The 23,181-nt window shown below is 66.3% G+C and overlaps 3 protein-coding genes across 6 annotated transcripts; 1 reads left to right on the top strand and 2 right to left on the bottom strand.

The window, feature by feature from the left end:
• Positions 1 to 1,201: 1,201 nt before the first annotated feature.
• Positions 1,202 to 13,937, top strand: CLCN2 (chloride voltage-gated channel 2). 4 transcript variants are annotated; one of them, XM_040613808.1, is made up of 24 exons: positions 1,202 to 1,321; positions 5,874 to 6,030; positions 6,509 to 6,640; positions 6,755 to 6,883; positions 7,436 to 7,569; positions 7,651 to 7,728; positions 7,817 to 7,895; positions 8,508 to 8,633; positions 8,703 to 8,787; positions 8,903 to 9,004; positions 9,089 to 9,173; positions 9,251 to 9,406; positions 9,916 to 9,985; positions 10,173 to 10,283; positions 10,536 to 10,749; positions 10,847 to 10,980; positions 11,103 to 11,254; positions 11,336 to 11,441; positions 11,510 to 11,583; positions 12,144 to 12,194; positions 12,697 to 12,735; positions 12,933 to 13,037; positions 13,108 to 13,194; positions 13,278 to 13,937. In XM_040613808.1, the coding sequence occupies exons 1-24, from the start codon at positions 1,271 to 1,273 to the stop codon at positions 13,479 to 13,481; spliced, it is 2,661 nt and encodes an 886-aa protein (XP_040469742.1). In that variant the 5' UTR covers positions 1,202 to 1,270; the 3' UTR covers positions 13,482 to 13,937. The 4 variants fall into 4 exon arrangements, with proteins under 4 accessions (XP_040469742.1, XP_040469739.1, XP_040469741.1 ...); XM_040613805.1 differs by lacking the exon at positions 12,144 to 12,194; XM_040613807.1 differs by lacking the exons at positions 12,144 to 12,194; positions 13,108 to 13,194; positions 13,278 to 13,937 and having other exon boundaries at positions 11,336 to 11,445.
• A 129-nt stretch (positions 13,938 to 14,066) lies between these two features.
• Positions 14,067 to 15,903, bottom strand: LOC121097003 (heat shock protein beta-7-like). Its single transcript, XM_040613709.1, has 3 exons — positions 15,659 to 15,903; positions 14,728 to 14,879; positions 14,067 to 14,255 (listed from the first exon to the last, which is right to left on the bottom strand). Exons 1-3 carry the CDS (start codon positions 15,759 to 15,761, stop codon positions 14,067 to 14,069), a joined length of 444 nt encoding a protein of 147 aa, XP_040469643.1. The 5' UTR covers positions 15,762 to 15,903.
• A 100-nt stretch (positions 15,904 to 16,003) lies between these two features.
• FAM131A (family with sequence similarity 131 member A) lies at positions 16,004 to 22,463 on the bottom strand. Its single transcript, XM_040613903.1, has 6 exons — positions 22,144 to 22,463; positions 20,429 to 20,553; positions 19,258 to 19,351; positions 18,783 to 18,965; positions 18,469 to 18,597; positions 16,004 to 18,052 (listed from the first exon to the last, which is right to left on the bottom strand). The coding sequence occupies exons 1-6, from the start codon at positions 22,172 to 22,174 to the stop codon at positions 17,607 to 17,609; spliced, it is 1,008 nt and encodes a 335-aa protein (XP_040469837.1). The 5' UTR covers positions 22,175 to 22,463; the 3' UTR covers positions 16,004 to 17,606.
• Between the last annotated feature and the right edge of the window lie 718 nt (positions 22,464 to 23,181).

Below are 23,181 nucleotides of genomic sequence, written 5' to 3'. Positions count from 1 at the left end.
GGGTGCGTCCTGGCATGGGACTGCACCTCCGGATGAGTGTCCCGGCTGCCACGGGACAGTGCCAGGAGCTGACGAGCGAGGAACGAGCTCTGTGCCCGGGCACACAATGAGCAGGCAGCCCATTTTATCACCTCCCTGCCGCAAACCAGTTCATGTCCGGTGATGAACCCTCCCAGGCTGGCGCAGGGCATATCCCAGCCCCCAGCCCGGCCACCATCACCAACCCTTGGGGTTGCCAACGTCAAACTGGAGGGTGGCACCTAGGCGGTGAGAACTAGCCCGTTCCCGGTCCCGCAGCACCAGCCCAGCAGTGCGACAGCTCCGTCTTTCCCTGCACCAGTTCTTGCCACGAAGGTGCCATGCAGTGCCGTGGAAAGGAGGGTGAGCTCAGCCCTGCCGGCTGCCCCTGAGCCCGTGGCAGTGGTCAGACGGAGGTCCCAGCAGCCAGCCTGCCATGCTGGAGCGCCTTGCTCGAGGATTGCCAGTGCCAAGCTCTGCCCGTGTGCCCATCCAGAGCGGGCCGAGCCACCGCTGCCCAGCAGGCTCAGCAGTGAAGACTGGAGCCCACCTTCCATCCTTGTGGCTGGCAGTGCTGGGACACTGAGCAGCACCACGGTAAGGATGCGCTCCCTGCCAACTTCAGGGTACCCCTGGTGACCCCAACAGCAGCGAGGTGCCTTGTCACCCGTAGGCAACCACGGGTCCCCCTGTGCCTTCAATGCCAAGACCTCAGGCACTCTGCCCCCCAGACCTGGCCATGGCCATGAGCCCGGGGGCTGGCTGTCCACAGTACCCCCTGCGTGGTCTTCCCTGCCCCAGCCCCGCTGCCCACATCCCACCGAGGGGAACCGAGGGGAACCGGGCGGAACCGGGGTCCAGTGGCAGTGCCAGCCCCTCGTGCCCGGGGGAAGAGGGACCAACGCGTCCCGGGGCAGCCGTACCCGCCGTCACCCCACGCCAGCCTTTACCTCCCACCCGCCCCCGCCGGCTGCCCACGAGTGCCCTCCTCAGCCGGGAAACCTGTGGGCAAGGACCACGGGTGGAGGGGCCGCCGCCGCAGGGCAGAGCCCCCGGCCGGACACCCCCAGCCCCTGCCAGGCGCTCGGTGCTCGGCGCTGGCTGCCGGTGCCGGGCGCTGCCGGCGGAGGCGGAGCGCGGCCGGTCCCTCCCCCGGGCAGTGCCCCGGCCCGCCCCGCACGGCCCGGGAGGAGCCGCCGCCGCGGGCACCGGCACCGGCACCGGCACCGGCAGGGCCAGGAGCGGCGGCACCATGGCCTCCGAGAGCGAGGCGCAGCGGGCGCTGCAGTATGAGCAGACCCTGGTGAGTGCGGCCGGCACCGGGCGCCGGGGGGCTCCGGGGGGCGCCGGGGGGCTCCGGGGGGCTCCGGGGGGCACGGGGCGCGGCGGCAGCCTAGGGGAGGTGGGCGGTTTGGGGGTGCTGCCCTGTTTAGGGCGGCGGTACCCGGTTTGGGGTGCCGTCTCCCGGCTGTGGTTGGGTAGGACATGGGGACGGGGTGCCACCCCACAGCCCCCCCGGCGGTGGAGGAGCCTGAGCTCCCACCCCAGGGCAGAACTTCTGCATGCACCTCATTCCCCCTCCCCCCATCACTGAGGGGGAGATGCGGGACTCCCAGGGGCACTGCCCGGGCACCCTTCACCCCCCTGTCTGCACGTCCTCAGCCCTCTGCCCCCAAGATAGTGTATCTCCCCCACCTTCAGCCTTAGCCCCATGTTTGCGACTCCTTCCCCTCCGAGGCCTCCCTGCTGGCACCCAGGTGCCTGGCTGTCCCGGGGGTGTCCTCCCTCCCCACTGTGCCTGCGGCCCTTCCAATGCCCGTGGTCCTTGGACACCCGGGCAAAGGTGCTTCTTCCTGGCCTCCCCTTGGGATGGTGACCGGGGTGGCTCAGCAAATGGGTACTTTGCCCTGGCAAAGGCATTCAGACAGGCAGGGCCGGGGAGGTGGGCAGGGAAGCAGTACCCGTGCTTCTGCCCGAGTCCGCCGGGAGCCTGAGTCAGTTGCTGTGAGTGGGGCCGGCCCTGCTGAGGGTTACCCACCTGCCGTGTGGGCATGGGGTAGTGTCAAGGCACTGCTGCGCCGGGCACCCTCTGCATTGTCTTCCCAAGCACCCAAAGTCCTTGTCTGGGGGGTATCCCTCAGTGCCCACCCCAAGCCGCCCCTTCCCAATCACTGTTGGGTGGCTGTGGGCCCCCACCGGCCATGGGAGCCCTGGCTGTGCCGCCAGCATCTCCACAATCTTACCCACCCCGCGGTGCCCCGCTAGCAGAGCTGAGCTGGGGAGCGGCGGGGGCACGAGCAGGGGTGCACAGCACTGTCCGATGTGCGCCGTGGGGCACCTTCCCCACCACCCCAGCACCAGACTGCCTCCCGGGTGCTGTGTCCGCAGTGGGTGGGCACAGAGGTCAGCCCAGCCAGGCACGGCGGGACAGAGGAGCCTGCGGGCAGCGTGGGAGGCGAGAGGCACGCTGGGCAGCCTTGCACGGCGCCGGCAGGCAGACTTTGTCCTCCTTTGCCCCGGGCGGGGTAGCACCCCTGCCCTGGGTGCCCCAGGGTGCCCATCCCCAGGGTGCCTCCCCGTGAGAGGCTGGTGAAACTGCCTGGGGCTCGTGGGTGAGGCTGGGTGCAGGCTCCTGTCCCACAGCCTCACGCCAAGCTTTTGGGAGCTGCCTGGGTACATGCCGGGCAGCAGGGGTGCCCAGCCCTCCCCAGCGCATCTGAGCCAACATGAGTTCGTGCCAGCACCTGCCAGGAGGGTCAGAATCCAGCTGGAGCCTGGCACGGGCTGGTCCAAGTCAGACTGCCCTGGGGACAGAGCTGGGGACAGCTTTTGCTGCCCATGTCGACTGCCGGGGCTTCACAGCCAGACTGCAGGGCTGTGCCCAGCTGTGCCCAATGAGCCCCATCCCCACCCCACATCCTTACCCCTCCGCCACCCCAGATTTCACCAGCTGTGGTGTGCCATGACTGTGGTGCTACTGGGGGCTGGCACAGCACCAGCCCTAAAGGTCTTCCTAGGCCACGGTGTTGCCTCCCTGGGGACCCTGTGCTGGGTGGGTGCCCATAAGAACCCCCAGTTCTGCCAAGGGTGCTGGTGTGCATGGCAGCCCCGGTGCCCCCTGCATGCCAGGCTGCCATGGTGGGGACCAAAGGGCCCCCAGGGCAGGGGATTAAGCTTGACAAACTGCCCTTGTTCACTGTGGAGCGGCTCAGGGTGATTAGAGCCTGGCTAAGACAGGCAGCGTGACAAACACCCCCGGCCTACGCCTGCCCACTGCCAGCCCAGGGGACCCCACACCCCCCTGCCTCTAAATATCTGCCCCCCAGATCACAGTTTTGGGGGAAAAGTTGGCTGGCATCAGCCATGTGGAGGTGGGTACCGCTGCCAGGCAAGCTCGGTGCTATGGGACAGGGTGGCACGGGGACACGGCAGCATCAGATGCCAGCGCCTGCCCCAGGCACAGCATCGCCTGGGTGCAGCAGGCACCGCGGGCTGGCACTGCCCAGGGCTGCGGCATAGCCAGTGCCTGCAGCACAGGAGCCCAGGACTGACACAGCGGCCTTGGCCCCTGCCCATGTCCCTGGGTGCCCCCCGCCAGGCCCCCCCGTGCCCGCTCCCTGCCTGCCCGGCACTGTGATTGTTCAGCTGCTTCGTGGCGGAGGCCGGAGTCCCGGGGCTGTTTGTGTTTCAAAAGGCTTTTGTGGAAAAATAACCAGAGCGGGAGGAGGAGGAGGAGGAAGGAGAGAGCCCACCGCTGGCCTTCATCACAGCCCCACGGCCGTCCCAGGGTTGCGGGCACCGCAGCTGTGCCTGCCCAGCACAGGGCAGCCCCGGGGTTCCATGCCCTGCCTGCAGGGCTGTGGCACAGGGCAGAGGGGTGGCACAGAGTGGCGGGGTGGCACAGGGTGACAGGTGGCATGGGGTGGCACAGCCCTTTTGCTTGTATCCCTGTTGTTGCCGGTGGGGTTGGCTGCAAACAGGGGGCAGAGGGGGATCCCCCCCCGCCCCCGCCTAACCAGGCTGGAGACCCTGGGGCTGGGCATCCCCCTGGTGCCCCATCACCCGGAGTGCAGCATGGCAGCCCCTGGCACGGCTCCAGGGGGTGGGCATGGAGCCAGTTCGAGGGACACTCAGCCTGGGGGTGCCCCAGTCCTGGCCGGGGCCAGCCATGGGGCAGCAGCGGGGCTGGGGGAGGCAGGCGCTTGGCAGGGTGACAGCACTCCTCAGGGTGCCGGCCTGTTTCGTGTTCCAGAGGAAACAAGCTTTGCCCGAAGGGAGCCTTTGAATGCAGGACCCCGTGCGGGGCTGGGGTCCTCCTGGCAGCCAATGCTGGATCCGGCCCCCCGAGGTGGCTGTGCCGGCATCCCCACCCGCCTCATGCCTTCCCCCCAGCACATTTCCATAGGGAGAGGAACTGCTGAGCCTGTGCTGAGCAGGAGTTTGGGGTGAAATCGCTGCCAGGAGGGGGGCAGCATGGAAATTAACGTGCCCTCTCCCTCCCTGCTTGCCTCCCCACTCTCCTTCCCGCTGCTGAGCACAACCCAGGTATTAGACAGCAGAGAATCCACCCGGCGCCGCTCTGGCTGCTTTCTGCTCCCTGCCAAAGGGACCTGGGCAGGAGTAATGCCCCGTGAGAAACGTACCTTCATGCTGTCCCCACGGAGAGCTGGCACATGCCAGCAGGCCAAGGGGTGTAAATGGGACCAATGGGTGTAAATGCCCACGTGCCAAGCACAGTGCCCACCCGTGTCGCTGCCCCCGCGCCGGGCGCCAGCCCCGGCCATGCTGCAGAGGCAGGCGCCCTGGCTGGGCAGCCACGCGCTGCACTGGCACAGCACGGCGGGTGGGCACACCATCGGCATGGGGCTCACGTCGCCCCGACGTGGGAGCCTGGCAGGGCCCCCGCAGCCCTGAAGTCTCCCTTTGTGCCGGGCCAACCTCTGGCGCTTGGCATTCAGGTCGTGCTGGGGGGAGTGAGGTGGAAACCAAGCAACCGAGTCCTTGGCAGTGCCCTCCAGCGCGGGACCAATGCCCCCAGCTCGGCGGGGAGGACGGGCACAAAGAGCTCCTGGCTGGCACGGCGGGCACTGCCAGGGCCACCCCCCTGCCACAAGGGCCAGGCCACGTGCCATGCCACGGTGAGGCAGGAGGCAGCCGAGGAGGAGGGGGTGCCCCCTACGTGGGCACGGAGCCACTCACACCTCCTGCTCCCTAAAACCCCCTCCTCACAGCCCAGGGACCACTCTGTGCCCAGTGCTCTCCCATGGGACTGGGGGTACACCCTGCCCCCCACTGCCCTCCTGCCTCGCTGCTGTCAGCTGAGACTGGCCAGCTCGTGTCACGTGTGGCCTGCTGAGGCAGCCTCCCAGGGGGGCATCCCAGCCCTGCTTTTAGTGATGCTGAGGGGAGGCTCCCGCAGAGTGCCAGCACAACCTCAATACCAGCCCTCAGAGAGTCTCCTGGCCGGGCTGGCTGCGCTCCCATCAGTGGAGGCCCTTCCCTACCCTCTGCCAGCCCAGCCCGGTGCCTGGGGCACCTGGGCAGGGCCACAGACTGGTACCAGCGGTGCTGGCTGCCTGCTCTGGGGGTGTGGGCGAAACGGTCGCCATGATCCCCACACACCTTACCTGCCCGGCCCCCTCCCGTCCCCCGGCGGGCAGCCAGGGACCCCCAGAGGCACGGCAGCTCCTTCCCTTGGGGGTGCCACGGCTGCCTGTCCCCTCGCCTGGTGTGCCCTGGTGCTAGGAGGCCATGCCAGCCTGTTCACTGCTCCTCTGCCTCCCTTTCCCCACTTGGGCATAGGACGGGGGGTGTCAGCACCCCAGTGACACCCCTGCTCACTTCTCCTCCCACAGATGTATGGGCGCTACACGCAGGACTTGGGCACCTTCGCCAAGGATGAAGCAGCCCGGCTGCGGCTACAACAGGGGCATGGGGAGGGGGACACGCCCCGGCCCCGCCGCCCCTCAGAGCTGCTGGAGTACACCCAGGGCCGCTGTGCCCCTTGCCGCGGTAAGGGCCGCTGGGGACAGGGACATGGGGGGAGCGTCAGTGGGCACAGCCCCATGGCAGCACATGGTCGGGGCACAGCTGCCCACCGTGCCACGGTGGTGGCGGCTAGAGTTTCTCTGGCTGTCATGGGACACCGGCGCCGAGGACAATGCCACCTGCCCGACGGGCAGCAGGGACACAATGGCCCAAAATAGCCGGGCATGCCGCGGGGACCAGGGGCCCCCAGCCCCTCTGCCTGGGGCTGTGCCAGGGGGGCTGTGCTCGTGGGAGGCGCATGCCCAGCAGCGCTGTGTGCAGCTATGCAGCCTGTCATTCCTGCCCGCTGGTGGTTGCGGCAGGGCTGTGACGCTGGGCACGGTGGTGCTTCTGCACCGGAGGGTGCTGGTAGTGCTGGGTTGGTGCAGCTGGTTGTAAGCATTGTGTCCCTGTGTGCCCATCCCTGGGGCACCTGGCCCTGAGCCTGTCCTTGTGCCCACAGTCTGCGCCTTGCAGTGCCAGAGGTTCTTCATCTCCAAGGTGGGCGAGGACTGGGTCTTCCTCATCCTCTTGGGGCTAGTCATGGCACTGGTCAGCTGGGCCATGGACTTCGCCATCGCCACTTGCCTCCAAGGTGAGTGGGCATCTGTGGGCTTCTGGAATCATGGTGGGGCATGAGGTGGCTGTGCCACAGGGCCATACCATGCCCCTTGCCACCCGTGACCCACCTGGCTGGCTGTGCCCACAGCCCAGAAGTGGATGTATGGGGGCCTGGACACCAACATGCTGCTGCAGTACCTGGCCTGGGTCACCTACCCCACCGTGCTCATCACCTTCTCTGCTGGCTTCACCCAGATCCTTGCCCCCCAGGCCGTGGGTAGGGCACCCAGAGGGTTGCCTGCACCCTAACAGGGTGTGCCCTCCCTGGGGCTGTGGGTTGGGAGCTGCCTGGGTGTTCTCCTGAGCTATGAGGGTTGGGGATCCTGGAGGTCTTCCAAGGGCTAAGAGCTGGTTTTCAGAGGGTCTCCTGGGGGCTATGGGGTGGATGTCCTCCTGAGATATGGGGCTGGGGGTGTTCCAAGGGCTATCGACTGGTCTGCAGAGGGTCTTCTGTGAGTTAAGGGGTGGATGTCCTCCTTGGCTATGGGGCTAGAGGTCTTGGGAGTCTTCCTAGGGCTAAGAGCTGGTCTTCAGAGGGTTTTCTGGGGGCTGTGGGATTGGGGTTCCCTCAGGGCTATGGGCTGAGCTGTCCCTGCACAGCCATGGGGCTGTTCCTGCCAACTGTACTGTGGGGAGAGGTATCTCTGGGGTCTCCCTATGGCAGCGGGGTGTGGCAGAGCATCAAGGATCCCCCCCAGAACTATGGAGCAGGGGCTCCCCAGTGTCCCCCCTCCATGGCTGTGGGTCAGGGCTGTCCCTGCGGTGCCAGGCTCAGGGATCCCCGAGATGAAGACCATCCTGCGGGGTGTTGTGCTGAAGGAGTACCTCACCCTCAAGACCTTTGTGGCCAAGGTGATCGGGCTGACGTGTGCCCTGGGCAGCGGCATGCCCCTGGGCAAGGAGGTGAGGGCAGTGCCTGGGGCGGGGTGGGCAGGGGGCCATGGTGGCGGGGCACTGTCCTCAGCCCTTGCGCTGTCCCTGCAGGGTCCCTTTGTCCACATTGCCAGCATGTGTGCAGCCCTGCTCAGCCGCTTCCTATCCCTCTTTGGAGGCATCTATGAGGTAAGCAGTGCAGGCTGGCCCTGGGGGGGCTCCACCTGTGCCCCCCAGCAGGTTGGGCAGTGCCCACTCACCCCCGGCTTACCTGCAGAATGAGGCGAGGAACATCGAAATGCTGGCGTCTGCCTGCGCCGTTGGTGTTGGCTGCTGCTTCGCCGCCCCCATCGGAGGTAGGGTCACCCCGGGCCCCCTGCACCCCCACACACCTCCCACCCCGGCACCGGGGTCTGCCCGGTGAGGCAAGCAGGACCCCCCAGGACAGCTGGCAAGGGAGAGGGCAGTGCTGCTCAGCAGGGAGGAGGAAGGGAGGAGCAGGCACCATCCTCCCGGAGGTGTAACATCTGCTCTCGTCCTCTCCCCTGCCGCCCCGCGCTCCAGGGAGCTCCCCACTCCAGCCCTGCTGAGCTCTGCCCGTAGGTTGGTGATGTGTCTGACTCTCTCCTTGCCCTTTGCCTGCTGCACTGCCCCAGCTGTCTCTCTGTCCACCCGTGTGCGCCCCACCCCACCCCAGTGCCACCTGCCATGTCACTGCTTGTGTCCCTGCGCTACCCTCTCGCTCGCGCTGACTGCTGCTCCGCTGTGCCCACTGTGGCCAGCTGGGGATGGGCCACGTGCTTTGCCAGGGAAGCCCTTGAACTGCCCCATAGCATGCCCATGGGGCCGGCCGGGCCCCTGCGGGCCGTGCACGAGCGTAGGCTTGGGGGGGGGGGGGGAAGCATGCCAGGCACCAGGGTTCCGCCTGGGTTTCGCCGCCTCCCTCGTGCACTTCTCCCTGGTGCCAGGGGTCCTCTTCAGCATCGAGGTCACCTCCACCTTCTTCGCTGTCCGCAACTACTGGCGTGGCTTCTTCGCCGCCACCTTCAGTGCCTTCATCTTCCGTGTCCTTGCTGTCTGGAACAAGGATGAAGGTACCTCCAGTGGGGTGGGGGGCACAGGGTCCACCCCACCCAGCCCCTCTGACTCCTGCCATCCCTCAGAGACAATCACGGCGCTGTTCAAAACCCGCTTCCGCCTTGACTTCCCCTTTGACCTGCAGGAGCTGCCCGCCTTTGCTGTCATTGGGTGAGTGTGGCCTCCCCTGTGCCCATCCCATGGCCCCAGGGATGGTGGCACTGGTGATGGCCATGGCGGTGGTGGCAGTGGGACACGTGGATGCTCATCCCTTTCCTCTGCCCAGGATTGCCAGCGGCTTCGGGGGCGCGCTTTTTGTCTACCTCAACCGCAAGATCGTGCAGTTCATGCGCCGGCAGAAGACCATCAACCGCTTTCTCATGAAGAAGTAGGTGCCTGGTGGTCCCTGGCACCAGGGCGGTGGAGCTGGGGCTGCACCGGCCTCACCCCCCACCCCATGCCACCCTGTCAGGCGCCTGCTCTTCCCTGCCCTGGTGACACTGCTCATCTCCACGCTGACCTTCCCGCCTGGCTTCGGACAGTTCATGGCTGGCCAGGTACCCACCATGGGGTGGCATACCAGTCCCCACCCCGGGATCATCACCAACCCCAGCTGACCCCTGCCCATCACCAGCTCACCCAGAAGGACACCCTGGTGACACTCTTCGACAACCAGACGTGGGCCAAGCAGGGGCTCAGTGATGAGTTCGAATACTTGGGCATCCTGGAGGCCTGGCGCCACCCCCGCTCCAATGTCTTCGTCACCCTTGTTGTCTTCATCCTCATGAAGGTGCGTGCCTCCTGCCCCTGCCATCTCCAGGATGCCACCAGGAGGCTCTGGGGAGGGGGTCCTGGATGCCCACCAGGGAGGTGCTAGATGCTTGCCAGCAGGGCGGCACCAGGAGGCACTGGGTGGCTGTTCTCAGAGGCTACCAAGGTGTTGGCTGGGTGCTGCTGATATGCCATCAAAGAACTCCTGGCTGGAGCCGCCAAGGTGCCAGCGGGAGGTGCTGGCGGGGTGCCATCAGGTACCACCAAGGAGGTGCTGGCAGGGTGCCCTCAGGTGCCCCCAGGGAGGTATGGCCACGTGCCACCAGGGAGGTGCTGGCCAGGTGCCCCCAGATGCCACCAGGGAGGTGCTGGCAGGGTGCCCTCTGGGAGGAGCGGGATTGCCCCACGGCACGGTGCTGTGCCCATGTGCTCCTCCACACCAGCTGGCTGTGGGGCACGGCAGGGGCAGGAGGCAGGGCTGGGCTGGAGGTGGGGGTCAACTAACAGGTCTCTGCAACCTCCTTGCAGTTCTGGATGTCAGCCCTGGCCACCACCATCCCAGTGCCCTGTGGAGCCTTCATGCCTGTCTTCGTCATTGGTGAGAGCCTGTACCCTGCACAGGCATGGCGGAAGCAGGGAGCTGCCTGCCAGCCCATGCTGGGGCACCCATGGGTGTCCCCAGGTGTCCCCTTCCCCAGCAGCACCAGGGCAGAGGAGAGGGCATGAGGCTGGGGTGGGTGCCGGGAGAGCCCCTACACCCTCTCCCAGCCCCTCTCTGTGGGCAGGGGCAGCCTTCGGGCGCTTGGTGGGGGAGAGCATGGCAGCCTGGTTCCCTGACGGCATCCACACCGACAGCAACACCTACCGCATCGTGCCAGGGGGCTACGCTGTGGTGGGTAAGCACCGGGCTGGCACAGGGACACTGTGGTGGGCATCACTTGGAGATGCTCCAAAGGAGCCAGTGGGTTCCCCAGGGCTGAGGTGGTATCCCCAGGTACTGGGGGTGACACCACCACTGGGGATGTCCCTGGGAGGTCCCAAGGGCTCTGGGTGTGGTGGATGTCCTAGGGGTGGGGACCTAGGGTGGGGAGCCAGCCTGGCAGGCAGCACCTGACAGCCACCCCTGTGTCTCCCGGGGATGGGCACAGGGGCAGCTGCACTGTCAGGTGCCGTCACCCACACGGTGTCCACGGCCGTCATCGTCTTCGAGCTGACAGGGCAGATCTCGCACATCCTGCCTGTCATGATCGCCGTCATCCTGGCCAATGCTGTGGCCCAGAGCCTCCAGCCCTCCCTCTACGACAGCATCATCCGCATCAAGAAGCTGCCCTACCTCCCTGAGCTGGGCTGGGGCCACCACGAGTCAGTGTGTCCCCCTGCCCTGTCCCCAAGCCCCTCACCAGGCACAAGGGGAGGGGGTGGCATCACTCTGAGGCCACTGTTCACCCTCCCTGGGCAGGAAATACAATGTGCGGGTGGAGGACATCATGGTGCGAGACATCCGCTACGTCACCCTCAACTGCAAGTACCGCGACCTGCAGCACGTCTTGCACAGCACCAAGATGAAGAGCCTGCCGCTGGTGGAGTCAGCTGGTGAGATGAGGGCAGGGGGCTCTGCTGGCACCCACCCCAGCCATGCAGCGTGCCAGGATGGGGGGGTGAGGGTGGCAAAGGGGACATCGGGAGCCAACATGGCCCCTCACTGCCGCTGCCAGAGTCCATGATCCTTCTGGGCTCCATCGAGCGGGCGCAAGTGGGAGCCCTGCTCAGCCACCAGCTCAGCCCCCAGCGCCGGCTCCAGGCCCTGCGGCAGAAGATGCTGGCCGAGGATGGGCACCGGCTCTCTGATGCCGGCATCCGCTTCCAGGTGAGGGGGGTGGCCGCTGCAGGGGATGTCGGGCCAAGGTGCCCCCCGCCACCATCCCTCCACCACCCCGTCCCCCCACAGATCAGCACGGAGGCCTCCTCAGGCGCCCCTGCCCACACTGCCCTCCGCAAGCCCCTGAAGCCAGCGCTGAAGCGGGTGCCCAGTAGCCCGGCTGAGAGCCCCCCAGGTGAGTCTGCACCCGGCTCCCCCAGCCCCCCCTGCACCTCCCCGCTGACACCTGCTCCCTGCCCACAGCTGGCACCACCGAGCACACCGGCATCGCCCTCAAGAGCCTCTTCTGTGCCAACCCCACCACAGAGCCCACCGAGGTGAGCACCCAGCCCTGCCTGGTCCTGCCTGGCCCTTTCTACCTGTTGCCGTCCTTTCCCATCACTCCCATCCCTTTCCATCCCTTCACACCCCTTCCCGCTCCTGCCCGTCCCTGCCCCTTCCAGCCCATCCATCCCACCACTTTCCATCCTTTCTCATCCCTGCCCCATCCTGCCCACCCCTGCCCATTCTCGTCCCATCCCTTTCCATTCCTGCTCAACCCGTCCCGTCCCTGCCCATCCTTGCCCATCTGTGTCCCTTCCCTTCCCTGCCCATCCCTGCCCATCCCTGCCCATCCCTGCCCATCTGTGTCCCTTCCCTGCCCATCCCTGCCCATCTGTGTCCCTTCCCTTCCCTGCCCATCCCTGCCCTTCCCTGCCCATCCCTGCCCATCCCTGCCCATCTGTGTCCCATCCCTGCCCATCTGTGTCCCATCCCTGCCCATCCCTGCCCATCTGTGTCCCATCCCTGCCCATCCCCGCCGTCCCTGCCGTCCCTGCCCCTGTGGTCGCTGCCCCTGGCCATGCCCTAACGCCGCTGTCTCTCCCCGCGGTGCCAGGCCCAGGGCACAGCCTATCGCAAAGCCAAACGCGTCCGTGTTTCCATCATGGTAAGCTGCGGCCAATTGCAGGCTGGGCACAGCTCCTCTCAGCCAATCAGAGCCCAGTATGGATTATATGAACCAATCAGGGTGCTGGCAAGATTCTGTTTGGCCAGTCAAGTTTGGCCTGTGTCTATGTAGCCAATCTCGGACTGTCCTGATCCTGCTCAGCCAATCAGTGTGTGACTTGCCAATCCCAAACCTTCCTGGCGAATCATGGCCTTACCCGGAGCCTCTCGGCCAGTCATGGCCATGGGATTTGCCCCACTTTGCTCAGCCAATCATGGCACAGCCTGTGTTCTCTCCACCAATCACAAGCTTGGCTCGTCCCACCTTGGCCAATTGGGGTGTGACCTGCATCCTCTCAACCTGACCTGCCAGCTGCCTGCACGTGCTGCCTGCAGTGCCCTGCTCCCTGCTGCCTGCGCCCTGCCGGCTCCCTGCCTGTAACCAGCGTGCAGGCAGGCTGCCTGCTGCCCTGCCAGGCTGCTCATGCTTGCCTCTTCTGCAGGAGGAGATGGAGCTGGGTGACAGGATGACCCCGGCAGAGGTGAGGGGGTGCACCCAGGTGGGCAGGACTCTCCTGCCCACAAGCACCCAGCAGACCCCAATGGGGTGCCAAGGCCTGCGTGGGCAGGGGGTAGGGATGCGTACCCCCAATGTCCCTGTAACACTGGGTGCAGGGAGTCCTTTACACACCCCTGGGGGCTGTGCCCCTCACCCTGCCCCATGGCGTTCCCCCCACAGATCCTGGAGTGGGAGGAGCAGCAGCTGGACCAGCCAGTGGACTTCAGCAGCGCCAAGATTGACCCCGCACCCTTCCAGCTGGTGGAGCACACCTCGCTGCACAAGGTGCACCCGCACCCCCCTTGACCCCCACCCAGACCCCCCAGGCCCTCAACTCAGCCCCCTCTTCCTGCAGACCCACACCATCTTCTCGCTGCTGGGCCTGGACCATGCGTATGTCACCAGCATTGGGCGCCTGGTGGGCATGGTGTCCCTCAAGGAGGTGAGCGGGGTGCAGTGGGGCTGGAGGGGCCCAAGGGTGGGGGCACCCAGAGCCACCTGCCCATGGGTTTGGGGTGCCCACAGCTGCGCAAGGCCATTGAAGGCTCGCTGACAGCCAAGGGGGTGAAGGTACGCCCACCGCTCGCCAGCTTCCGTGACAGCACCGCCAGCGCCAGCGAGCCTGACACCACCGCCCTGCACCAGCTCTGGGACCGCCACCAGCACCACACCATGCCCCGCGAGGCCGGACCTGTGGGCGATGATGATGACACCCCCAAAGGCCAGTGAGATAGGGTCCCCCTGTGTGTCCCCAGGTGCCACAGGGACCCCCAGAACCTGCAGGGGTATGCCCACCCTGTGCCCACTTGTGCCAGGCTTGGCATGGGGTGGGCACCCTCAATCCATTGCTGCTGCCCCTCCCTGTGCCAGGGGCTAGCTAGGTGCCCCCCACCTCCCTGCCAGCTCTTGGGGCTTCCCACTTCGCTACCTCTGCCTCCGCCAGCCCCCCGTGCCCCCCAGCATAGCCAGCACCCCCATGGGCACCACAGTGTCCCTGCTCAGGGTGGCACAAGGGGCAGAGGGGCATCAGGTTGGGGTGCCCATGGGGACATGGGTGGGCACTACCTCCCTCTTCAGCATCTCATGGCTGGGAAGGAGGGTCCTTACCACCTCTCCGCTGTGCACCCCTCCCCACCCCATGTAAATACAGAGATTTTTATATTAATTTAATAAAAGGACTTTATAAACAGAGCCAGAGTACCAGGAGCCTGGAGGTGGGAAGGGGGCATAGCCAGCGGGCACCAGCCAAACCTCACCATGGTGCCAGGGTTGGCATCACTTGGGGCACGAATCCTTTCCTTACCCGGTGCCAGCTTACAGTGTGGCCTCGCTGCGGTACAGCAGCTGCGGGGGCTCACCGGGGCGGGTGCTGGTATGGCGCTGGGCAGTGATGACCAGCGTGCCAGCCTCGGTGAGGGTGCAGCTCACTGACAGCGGGTCCATGTCCTCGGGCAGCTGGCACTTGTGGGTGAAGGTGTCGCAGACAGTGCCATCCTCAGCCACCTGTGGGGAGGCAGTGCCAGCATGCTGGGTCAGGGCATGGCAAGGCACAGCATGGTGGCGCACAGCACATTCCCAGTTACTCCAGTGCTAGTGATGGGGCAGCTCCCAGTCACCTCAGCTGCAGCAGGGAGCTCAACAGGGCAGTTCCCAGTTAACCAGTGACACCACTGCCAGCAAGGACTGTTCCCAACTGCCCCATCACCACCAGCAAAGAATGCAAGGGGGCAGGAGTTCCCCGTTGCCCCATTCTCAGGGAGGACAGTCCCAGTTACCCCAGTGCAGGAGAGGCGCAGTGGAGCAGGAACTACCTGTTGTCCCATCACTGGAGGACAGCCCCCAGTTACCCCAGTGCCAACAGGAGCCATTCCCAGTTAGCTCTCACTGCAGGAGAGGGTGCCACAGGGCAGGACCCCGCTGCTGCATGGCCAGAGCAGGGTCAGAATGGATATGCTGTCCCCCTGGGGCGTCTCACCTTCTCAGCCTGGATGGCAACGTGGCAGTTGGAGATGGTCACCACGATGTCAGGGGGCTTGAACTGGCTGACGTCGGCCACCACCTGGTAAGTGTCACCCTGGGCACGCACCCAGGTGCCCAGGCTGCAGGGACACATGGCTCCTGGGGACCCTGCGAGCATCAGGGGGCTACCATGCACAGGGGCATGGGACCCAGGGGCTGAGGCAGTGTGGGAAAGGCTGGTGACACTGGGAGGGGTGGCTGGGGGGTAGCAAGTGGCACTGGAGGTTTGGGAACATTGGAGGTGCTAGAGGGTTGCAGGGGGAACTGGGTGCCCCAGGGGTATGGGGTGGTACTGGGTGGTCTGGAGTGGGAGTCTGGGGGTAGCAGGAGGCACCGGGGGATCTGGGGCACCCAAGGGCACTGGGGGGGGGTGTCTGGGGGGGCACTGGACAACCTGGGGACAGCAGGGGAATGGAGCAGGAGGCTGGGGACACAGGATAGCCAGGGAAATCCGGGGGGAGTGGGTTGGGGGGTGCACTGTGGTTACTGGTGGGCTCTGGGTGTGTACAGGGAAGTGGGAGGCTAGCAGGGTACTCGGAGGGGTCTGTGGCTCAGTGGGGCTGAGGACATAAGGGCAGCCAGGAAGGTCTGGAGGGGTGGGAAAGGGGGATGGGGGTGGTTCTGAGGACACTGGGAGGCTCAGAAGGGTCTGGGGAGGGGGCAACTGGGGACCTGGGGGTATGCACAAAGGGACTGGACAGGGTGGGGACTGGACGACAGCCCAGAGACCCGTAGGACAGTTGGGGGGCAGTCGGGCTTCCCCTCTCAGCTCTCCTGGTCTATGTTGAGGGGTGTCCCACACCATGCCCAAGCACAGGGCAGTTGGATAGCCCTTGGAGGGGCCCTCCCTGGGGTAGCAGGGACCCCCCCGCCCCCATCCCCATTACCTGGGTACCCGAAGACCTCGTGTGCCCGTGCCCCGAAGGGTCCGTGCCGCCGGTCCCCCTCGAAGTGGGGCTCACCATGCCCCTGGCCGTAGGCACGGTACATGGGTGCTGAGGCAAGCGAGGCCGTGGCTCCTGCTGCCCGCACCCCCCGGGGCCCCGGCACTGGGGAGGGGGCCGGCTGCCTGCCACCACCAGATGCCCATAATTAGGCACCCCGGCCCCAGGAATGCGAGATAAGGGCCGAGGCCTCGGGGCCGCGGGGAGGGACGTGTTGCCACCGGCAGCCTGCCACCCCCGGCCATCCGGCGAGGAGTTGCCCCCCACCCACAAGAAGAGGTGCCTGCCACAGCACTCACACGATGGACTTTATTTGAGACCTGGCGGGATGGAGGGGGGGTGCCGGGGTGTGGACACCCCATGGGTACCCCCACGGGCACCGCCACAGCAGGGCGGGGGGCTCAGGCAGCTCCCGCGGGTATGCACACACGTGCACATGCACATACACTCAAACGCACGCACGCACACGTGCACACACACACGCAGAGCAAAGCCCCCCCCCCCCCCCCCCCCATCTGCAGGCACCCTGCGCCCCCCAGCCCATCCTGGTGCTGTGGGGAGCATCTGCTGTCCCCAGAAAGGGGATGGTGGCAGGTGACAGGGAGCCCATCAGCGTGGCTGCCCCCTGCACCCCCTCACAGCTTGGCCATGCAGAGAGGGGGGGGGCCAGCCCCGTGCCAGGCACCCCGCGGCAGGGAGGGAGAGTGGGTGCTGTGCCCGGTGGAGGCTGATGGGCAGTGCGGGGGGGTGCATGGGAGCAGAGGCGTAGCTGGTGCTGGGGGCACCCCAGGGTGCGGGTCTGGGGGGGGCCGTGGCCGGGCTGGGCGAGGAGCAGCATGCAGCGGGCAAGCGGCCCCACAAGAACACGTGCCATGCGGGAAGCGGGGCGCAAGCATTGGCAAAAAACTGGCATTCCTCCCCCAAACGGCGTGCCCGGACCCCTGGCACGGCCCTGGGGACCCCCGAGCCGGGTTGCCACCCCCAGCCAGGATGGGGGGGCTGTTTGCCCTTCATGTAGGCACTTGGTTCCCTGCTAGGGGTGAGTGACTCAGGGATGGGGACATCAGTCCCGCTGCCTCCCCCCTCTCTCCACCCCACATTGCCCCACAGCAGACCGGAGGGGCCCTGGCTGGGCTGAGCCCCCTGCTGCGGTGCTGGTTTGGGGGTGCTGTCGCTGGTGGCCCAAAGCCCCCAGCCTGGGGGCCTGTGCCCACCCGGCCCCCACCCAGCCCCACAGTCTCCCCATGCCAGCCCCCCACAAGTACAAAAGTATAGAAAGCCCCCGACACGGCGGCACATTCACAGCGCCTCGCCCCCCCCCGCTGGCCCTGTGCTCCAAGACAGAAGTTCACAGTTTAAAACTCGGTCCGATAAAAGCTGGCTGGGGAGAGAAAAGGCCCCTGTTCCCCAACCCCCCCCAGCCGCCCCGAGCCGAGGGTGCCAGGCACGGAGTGGGGGCACCACAGGGTGCTCGGAGAGGTTCAGCCATGCCAACGGGGCAGGGGGGGCTTGTGCCCAAAAGGGAAGCCCAGGTGGGGTTTGGGAGGGAACATGCGAAGAACCAGCCCCACTGATTCAGTCCTGCCAGTTCTGGGGGCACATCTGGGCATCAGGGCAGAGGTCGGACCCCCCTCAAGCCCTTCCCTGCGCCCCTTCCCCACTCTCATGCAAAAATCCAGGAGGACAACGATGTGGCCAAGCAGGGCCAGGGCACGGCGGGGCACACTGGCTGGAAGGGGAGCTGCGGTGGTCTCCCGAACCCCCCCTGCACCCCGATAGCGAGGGGGAGCAGCGGTAGGGCCTGTCCCTCGCCCAGCACAGGGTCCGGCCAGAGGGTTGTGACAGGGGGGGCTGGACCCCCGCCCGGAGAGGCAGGGCACCCCAGGGGGCATCAGGGCTCTTCGGCCTCCTCCTCCTCCTCCAGCGATGCCACCCCAGAGGAGGCGACGTCGGAGACTTTCCGGCGGAGTGGGAAGTCCTTGCTCAGCACCACCTCATCCTCAGTGGGTGAGAGGCAGGCTTCGGCGTAGGACACGGAGTAGAGGGAGTCCTGGCACCGGAGCCGTGCCAGGCCCTGCAAGGCACTTTGGCTGGCCGGGGCAGGCAGCTTGGGCAGCAGCAGGTCCTCGCCCCCAAGGGAGCCCAGCAGTTTGGCAGTGAGTTCGGAGGGGGACACCATCTCCAGGCTGCAGAGGCTGGAGCAGAGAGTCTCGGGGGAGAGGGTGTGCGATGAGTCGCTCTCGGGCTCGCAGGAGCCGTGCCGCACGCCCAGCTGGCACAGGTGGCCCTGCAGTAGGTCTCGCAGCAGTGCACTGGCAGGCACCGTGCCGGGCAGCTCTGCAGGGAATCAGGATGTGCAGGGTCAGTCCAGGGCTGATGGCATGAGGGGCTGCCAGGTCCCCACTGCCCTGGGCCCCACAGGATGGGAGCAGTGGGAGGGGAGCAGCCCCACAGCAGGCACCATGCCGCCTTTGCCCGCAAATGGCTGCGTGTGTGGCACTGGTGACAACCAAAGGAAAAGCAAAATATGCTCTGGCACTGGGGAGGGTGTCACATTGCAGGGCTTCCCCATCCCTGGCATGGGCACTGCTTTGCCATGGTGCCAGGCAGGGGCCCTGCCTCGTAAGGGGGTGGCCAGGCTGGGGAGCATGGCCAGGCATCAGGCACCCCATTCCTTCAACCCTTGGCACCAACAGTGGGACACCAACACCCACACCAAAACACGGCGGGTGCCTGCTCCCCGTGGCACTTACCGGTGGGCTGGGAACTCTCTGTGGAGGGCATGAAGTCCTCATCGTAGGATTCGTCATTGGAGTCATCCCCGTCCACCGATGACCAGGCTCGCAGCTTGGCCTCAGCAATGGCAAACTGCTCCGCCACACCTGGCAGGGGACATCCACAGGTCATGCATGCACTGGGACGTGCCCCCAACAACCCCCTGCCCCAGCATCCCTGTGCCCACAGTGCTGTGGCACCAATGGATGGATGAGAACAAGCAGTCCCACCACCCCTGCCCCCAGCCGCAGCGGGAGACGTGCCCGCTGGCCGTGCCCTGCGCGGTGCCCACCGGCAGCGAAGCGTGCCTCCTGCTCGCCCTCGCTCAGGTGGCAGTAGGAGCTGAAGGCGCTCTCCAGGGCAGCTGGCGGCTCCACAGGCTTGCACCAGCCCTTCCACTCGATGAGGTGGGCGACACGGCCCTGCGCCATGGCCGTTGGCTTCGTCACGTGCTCCTTCACCACCTGCGAGATGCCTGCGAGATGTGCCCCTGCGTCAGCACCCCCTGGACACCCCGAGTCCCCTCCATGGAGCCCACGACCCCGGGACCCAGCACCCCCCGCCTCCAGCCCTTGAGACATGACACTTCTGTGCCCTCCTCTGGGGTACCGCCAGGGACCCCAGGGTCACCTTAAGCCCTCCAAACCCCAGAGGAGTGACCCCAATGCCTGCCCCAAGAGGCTCAGCCCCCTTGGCCACAGGAGACCCCCCCCTTCCCTGGATGCTCCCCCACTCACTCCTGCGCCCTCGGGCAGGCGAGCAGTTACCGTGCAGTGAGGAGCGGGCCAGGGCAGCGATCTCCTGGATGGTCAGCGCGCGCCGTGACTTGGGCAGCATCTCGACAGTATCCTCAACATTGACCTGCAGGAGCGGGCAGGGGTGTCACAGCCCTGGGCCACACTGCCGCCCCTTCCCTGCTGCCTGACACTGCTCCCTCTCTGTGAACCCCATGGCCTGGGAGGAGGCTTAGCCCTACTTGGTGCCCACCCCATGAGGTCGGTGGTGTCTGTGCACACACGTGTGTTACAGACACGCATGTGTTACAGGCACACATGCACAGGCATGCAGAGGGATGGTTACAGCCACTACATGTAGGGCAGTGGGTATATCCACACCTGCACCTGTGTGCATACCTCCATAGACTGTTAGTACACCCCTATGCTGCTGTTACATGCACATACACCTTGCATTCATAAGTGCATGCACATACATACACGCACAGACGTGCTCGGTGCACACACGTGCCTACTCACGTAACCACGTGTACACACACAGACACCCACAAACATGCACAGACCATAAACACACATGTGCACTTGCTACACATGCATCCCCTCACTGCAGGAGCCCTTCTCACTATGCACATGTGAACTCACCACATGCACACATGTGCTCACTGTGCACAATCCATGTGTGCATGTACCGCACACACACACACTTGCTGTACACACCTGCACAGGTGCACACGCACACACACACGTGTGCATGCCCTGTGCTAGCTGGTGCCACTGTCTGTCCTCTCCAGCTTGTGCATATGCACATACACACACACACACATGTGCGTGTGCAAGGCCACCATGGCCAGGCTCCCCAGTGCCCGCTCCGAACACCCCGTTGCATGTCCCCATTGCCTGTCCTGGCTGCACCAGGCCTCAAGCCCATGGCCACGGGGGAAGCGATGCAGGATTTGGAGGCGCGCAACAAATTGCATTGCCATGGCAACGAGGCACCGTGGACTGATTTCTCCCAGGATACAGCCCGGCTTGCAGCTGACGTCAGAGCAGCCCCAGAGCCGGCTGCTTGCTGGCAGGGCCGGGTGGGCAGCGGAGCAGCGGGCACCAGAGCCCCCCGCTCCCCCGGCCATGGCCAGGACAGGTGCCTCACCGTGGGGTACGGCACACGAGGACCCTGGCTGGGCATGGTGGGGCTTGGTGGTACCTGGAGGAAGTCCTGGCTGTCGAAGGAGGCCTGGCGCACCAGGCGGGGCAGTGGGCGAGCAGCACTCAGCGGTGACAGTGCTTTCACCTCCTTCCACTCCACGCACAGCGTCGTGTCCACAGCCACTGTGGGAAGAGCCAGGGCCAGTGTCAGCACCTCTGTTCCCACATCAGCCCCCTCAGCCTCAGGGCAGCAGTTTCTCGCCCAGTCTGAGACCAGACACAACTCGTTGCAGGGCTGCCCCGGAGCAGCCAGGTGCTGCGGCACGAGTGACTCACGCCCGGGCAACTCTTCCACCTGTGTCAGCGGTAACGCAGGGCCACAGCCTGGCACCGGGGACCGGGCGCCTGTCCCGGCTTGGCAGCTCTTTAGGGAGGGGAGGGGGCAGCTGGGCCAGGCTGAAGGGGACGGAGCGGGCCAGGCGCTAGGTGCGTGGAGAGAGGCGGCGCTGGGCCATGCTGGGGAGGGGCTGGCATTCCTTCACCATCTCAAAAATCCCCCTTCCCAGTTCCGCATCCCTGGGGCCAGAGGGAGAGGAGCAAAAAGGGATGGGGGGGATAAAAGCACCCACACTCTACCTCCACCACAACAGCCCAGTCCCCTGGCACCAGCACCCCACATGGATGGGTCCCCAACACCTCGGGCACTGACTCCCAAGCACAGAGTCCAGGCAGGGTCCCCTGTCACTGTGGCCCCTAGGCCAGGCCAGTTCCCAATGGCCAAGGCAGGACATTCCTGAGGAGCCTCATTCCCCCTTCACCAAGGTGGGCCGAGCTGATGTAAACTGGCTGTAAGGGGGGATTTGGGGAGCTGAGCAGCGCTCCTGCCAACCCCTATCTGTGGGTAGCCCCTGGCTCCCGGGGAAGCTGCAGATGGCATCACCCCCACCCCCAGCTGTGGGCAGGGGCACCCCGTGGTGGTGCCCCAGCATCAACAACCCTACCACCCTAGCAACAACACCCCCAGCACCCTCCAGCATGCCTGCAACACCCCCAGCACCGTCCCAGCTCCCAGAACACCTTCAGATCATAGTCACAGCCCCCATCCCTCCTGCAGCACCCCCAGGACGTCTGTGGCACCCCCACAGCACCCCACACCCTGCAGCCCACCCCTGCTAGCCCCCATATCTCCTCCAATAGCCCCTCAAACACCTCTGTCCCACTCATAACACCCCCATAAGCACCCCAGCCCCACAACCCCTTCCCAGCCCCCTGCACCCCACACACCACCCACCAGCTCCCCTAACACTGCACCCCAGCCCCTCCAACCCCCCCAACCCCTACACATCCTCGCTCTCCATCTCCCCACGCCCCCTGTACCACCAAGCTGCCCCAGATCAGCATCCCCAGCCCCCAGATCCCGACCCATTCATAGCTCACATCCCCCTATACATACCTGAGTCCTCCAGAGCCCTCAAGCTCCCTGTATCCCCCCAAATCCTCTGTGCTCCCCTCCCCACATCTCCCAGCCCCCATAGCTTCCCAAACCCCACAAAGCACCCCACACACCACTCCCCCTCCTCCTAGACCCTCTCAGCTCCCCACGTATCCCCAACACCCTCACTGCATCACCCCACGCCCCCTACAGCAGCCTCCCCACAGCCCCCGCGCCCCCAGCAACCCCCTCCCCCAAGCCCCCCTCCAGCCTTCATACCCCCAGATCCCGCACGGTCCCCAGACCCGCCCCCCGGTCCCAGCCTGGTGCCGCTCACCCACCGATGGTGGTTTTGGAGCCGATGCAGCCCATGCTCCCGGGGGGGCCCCGGTGCGGGCACTACCGCCAGCGCCGCGCCGCCCGCATCGCCCCCCGGCCGCATGGGCGGCCCCGGGCAGCGCCCGCGCCCCGCCGGAGGCTGCTGCCGGGCCGGGCCGGGCCGCGGTGGCGGAGCCCCGAGCGGTGCGGAGCCCCGAGCGGTGCGGAGCCGGGCCGGGGAGCTGCACGTCGAGAGACGTCACTGCTGGGGGAGGAAGAGGAGGGAGAGGGGGAGGCGGGAGGGAGGGGAGGGAGATGGGGAGGAAGAGGAGGAGGATGGGGAGACGGAGGGAGGAGGGAGAGGAGGGGGAGGAAGGGCGGGAGGAAGAGTGGGATGAAGAATGAGGAAGAGGAAGGGAGGTTAGGAGGAAGGGGAGAGGAGAGAGGGGAGAAGGGGGATGAAGGCAGCCGGGGAGGATGAAGAAAGAGGGGGGCTGAAGGAAGAGGAAGAGGGGGATGGAGGAAGAGGAGGGGGGCGCGGGGAGGAGGAGGAGGATGGGCGAAGGAAGAGGAGGGGGCTGAGGAGGAGGAGGGGGAGAGGAAGGCCGGGCACCGCGGAGAGCGCCGTGCCAGCACCGCGGACAGCGCCGCCCCGCCCGGCCCCGGGGCACCACCGCCCCCAGGGACCCCCGGCTCCGTGCGAGCCCCCGGGGGGCACAAGGGGCAGGGACAGGGACCCTCCAGCGACGCGGCACCCCTCAGCACCAGGCCTGCCCATGAAAGGCGGGGGGACTGTGCCCCCGCCTGCCCCCCCCCCCCCCCCCCCCCCGCACCGAGGGGCTGGCAGCGCCGTGCAGGAGAGGACACACAGCCCACGCGTGCTGGGGTGCTGGGGGTCCCGCCTCGTGGAGCTGGGAGTGCACAGGTGGGCACAGGCTCTAGGGCATCACCTCCGATGGCACCACATCGACCTCCCCTGCAGGAGATCCAGGCCAGCGCCGATGCCAGGCTGACAGGTTAACCTGCAGCCAAAGGAGTCTGTTCATTCTGAAACCTACTGA

This window comes from Falco naumanni, chromosome 13 (genome assembly GCF_017639655.2).
Source record: "Falco naumanni isolate bFalNau1 chromosome 13, bFalNau1.pat, whole genome shotgun sequence".
Classification (NCBI taxonomy): Eukaryota; Metazoa; Chordata; class Aves; order Falconiformes; family Falconidae; genus Falco; species Falco naumanni.
This window is presented reverse-complemented; position numbering and strand designations above follow the sequence as displayed.

What these genes read in the sequence shown, in the direction of transcription:
- CLCN2 (XM_040613808.1), top strand. Translation starts at nt 1,271, where the DNA reads ATGGCCTCCGAGAGCGAGGCGCAGCGGGCGCTGCAGTATGAGCAGACC. An exon ending in CCCGCCTTTGCTGTCATTGG is followed by an intron (nt 8,788 to 8,902) that starts GTGAGTGTGGCC and finishes TCCTCTGCCCAG; the next exon opens with GATTGCCAGCGGCTTCGGGG. An exon ending in GCGTCCGTGTTTCCATCATG is followed by an intron (nt 12,195 to 12,696) that starts GTAAGCTGCGGC and finishes CCTCTTCTGCAG; the next exon opens with GAGGAGATGGAGCTGGGTGA.
- LOC121097003 (XM_040613709.1), bottom strand. Translation starts at nt 15,761, where the DNA reads ATGTACCGTGCCTACGGCCAGGGGCATGGTGAGCCCCACTTCGAGGGG. An exon ending in CGAGGTCTTCGGGTACCCAG is followed by an intron (nt 14,880 to 15,658) that starts GTAATGGGGATG and finishes TGATGCTCGCAG; the next exon opens with GGTCCCCAGGAGCCATGTGT. An exon ending in TTGCCATCCAGGCTGAGAAG is followed by an intron (nt 14,256 to 14,727) that starts GTGAGACGCCCC and finishes GCCTCCCCACAG; the next exon opens with GTGGCTGAGGATGGCACTGT.
- FAM131A (XM_040613903.1), bottom strand. Translation starts at nt 22,174, where the DNA reads ATGGGCTGCATCGGCTCCAAAACCACCATCG. An exon ending in CGGCTCCAAAACCACCATCG is followed by an intron (nt 20,554 to 22,143) that starts GTGGGTGAGCGG and finishes CTCTTCCCACAG; the next exon opens with TGGCTGTGGACACGACGCTG. An exon ending in AGAGAGTTCCCAGCCCACCG is followed by an intron (nt 18,053 to 18,468) that starts GTAAGTGCCACG and finishes GATTCCCTGCAG; the next exon opens with AGCTGCCCGGCACGGTGCCT.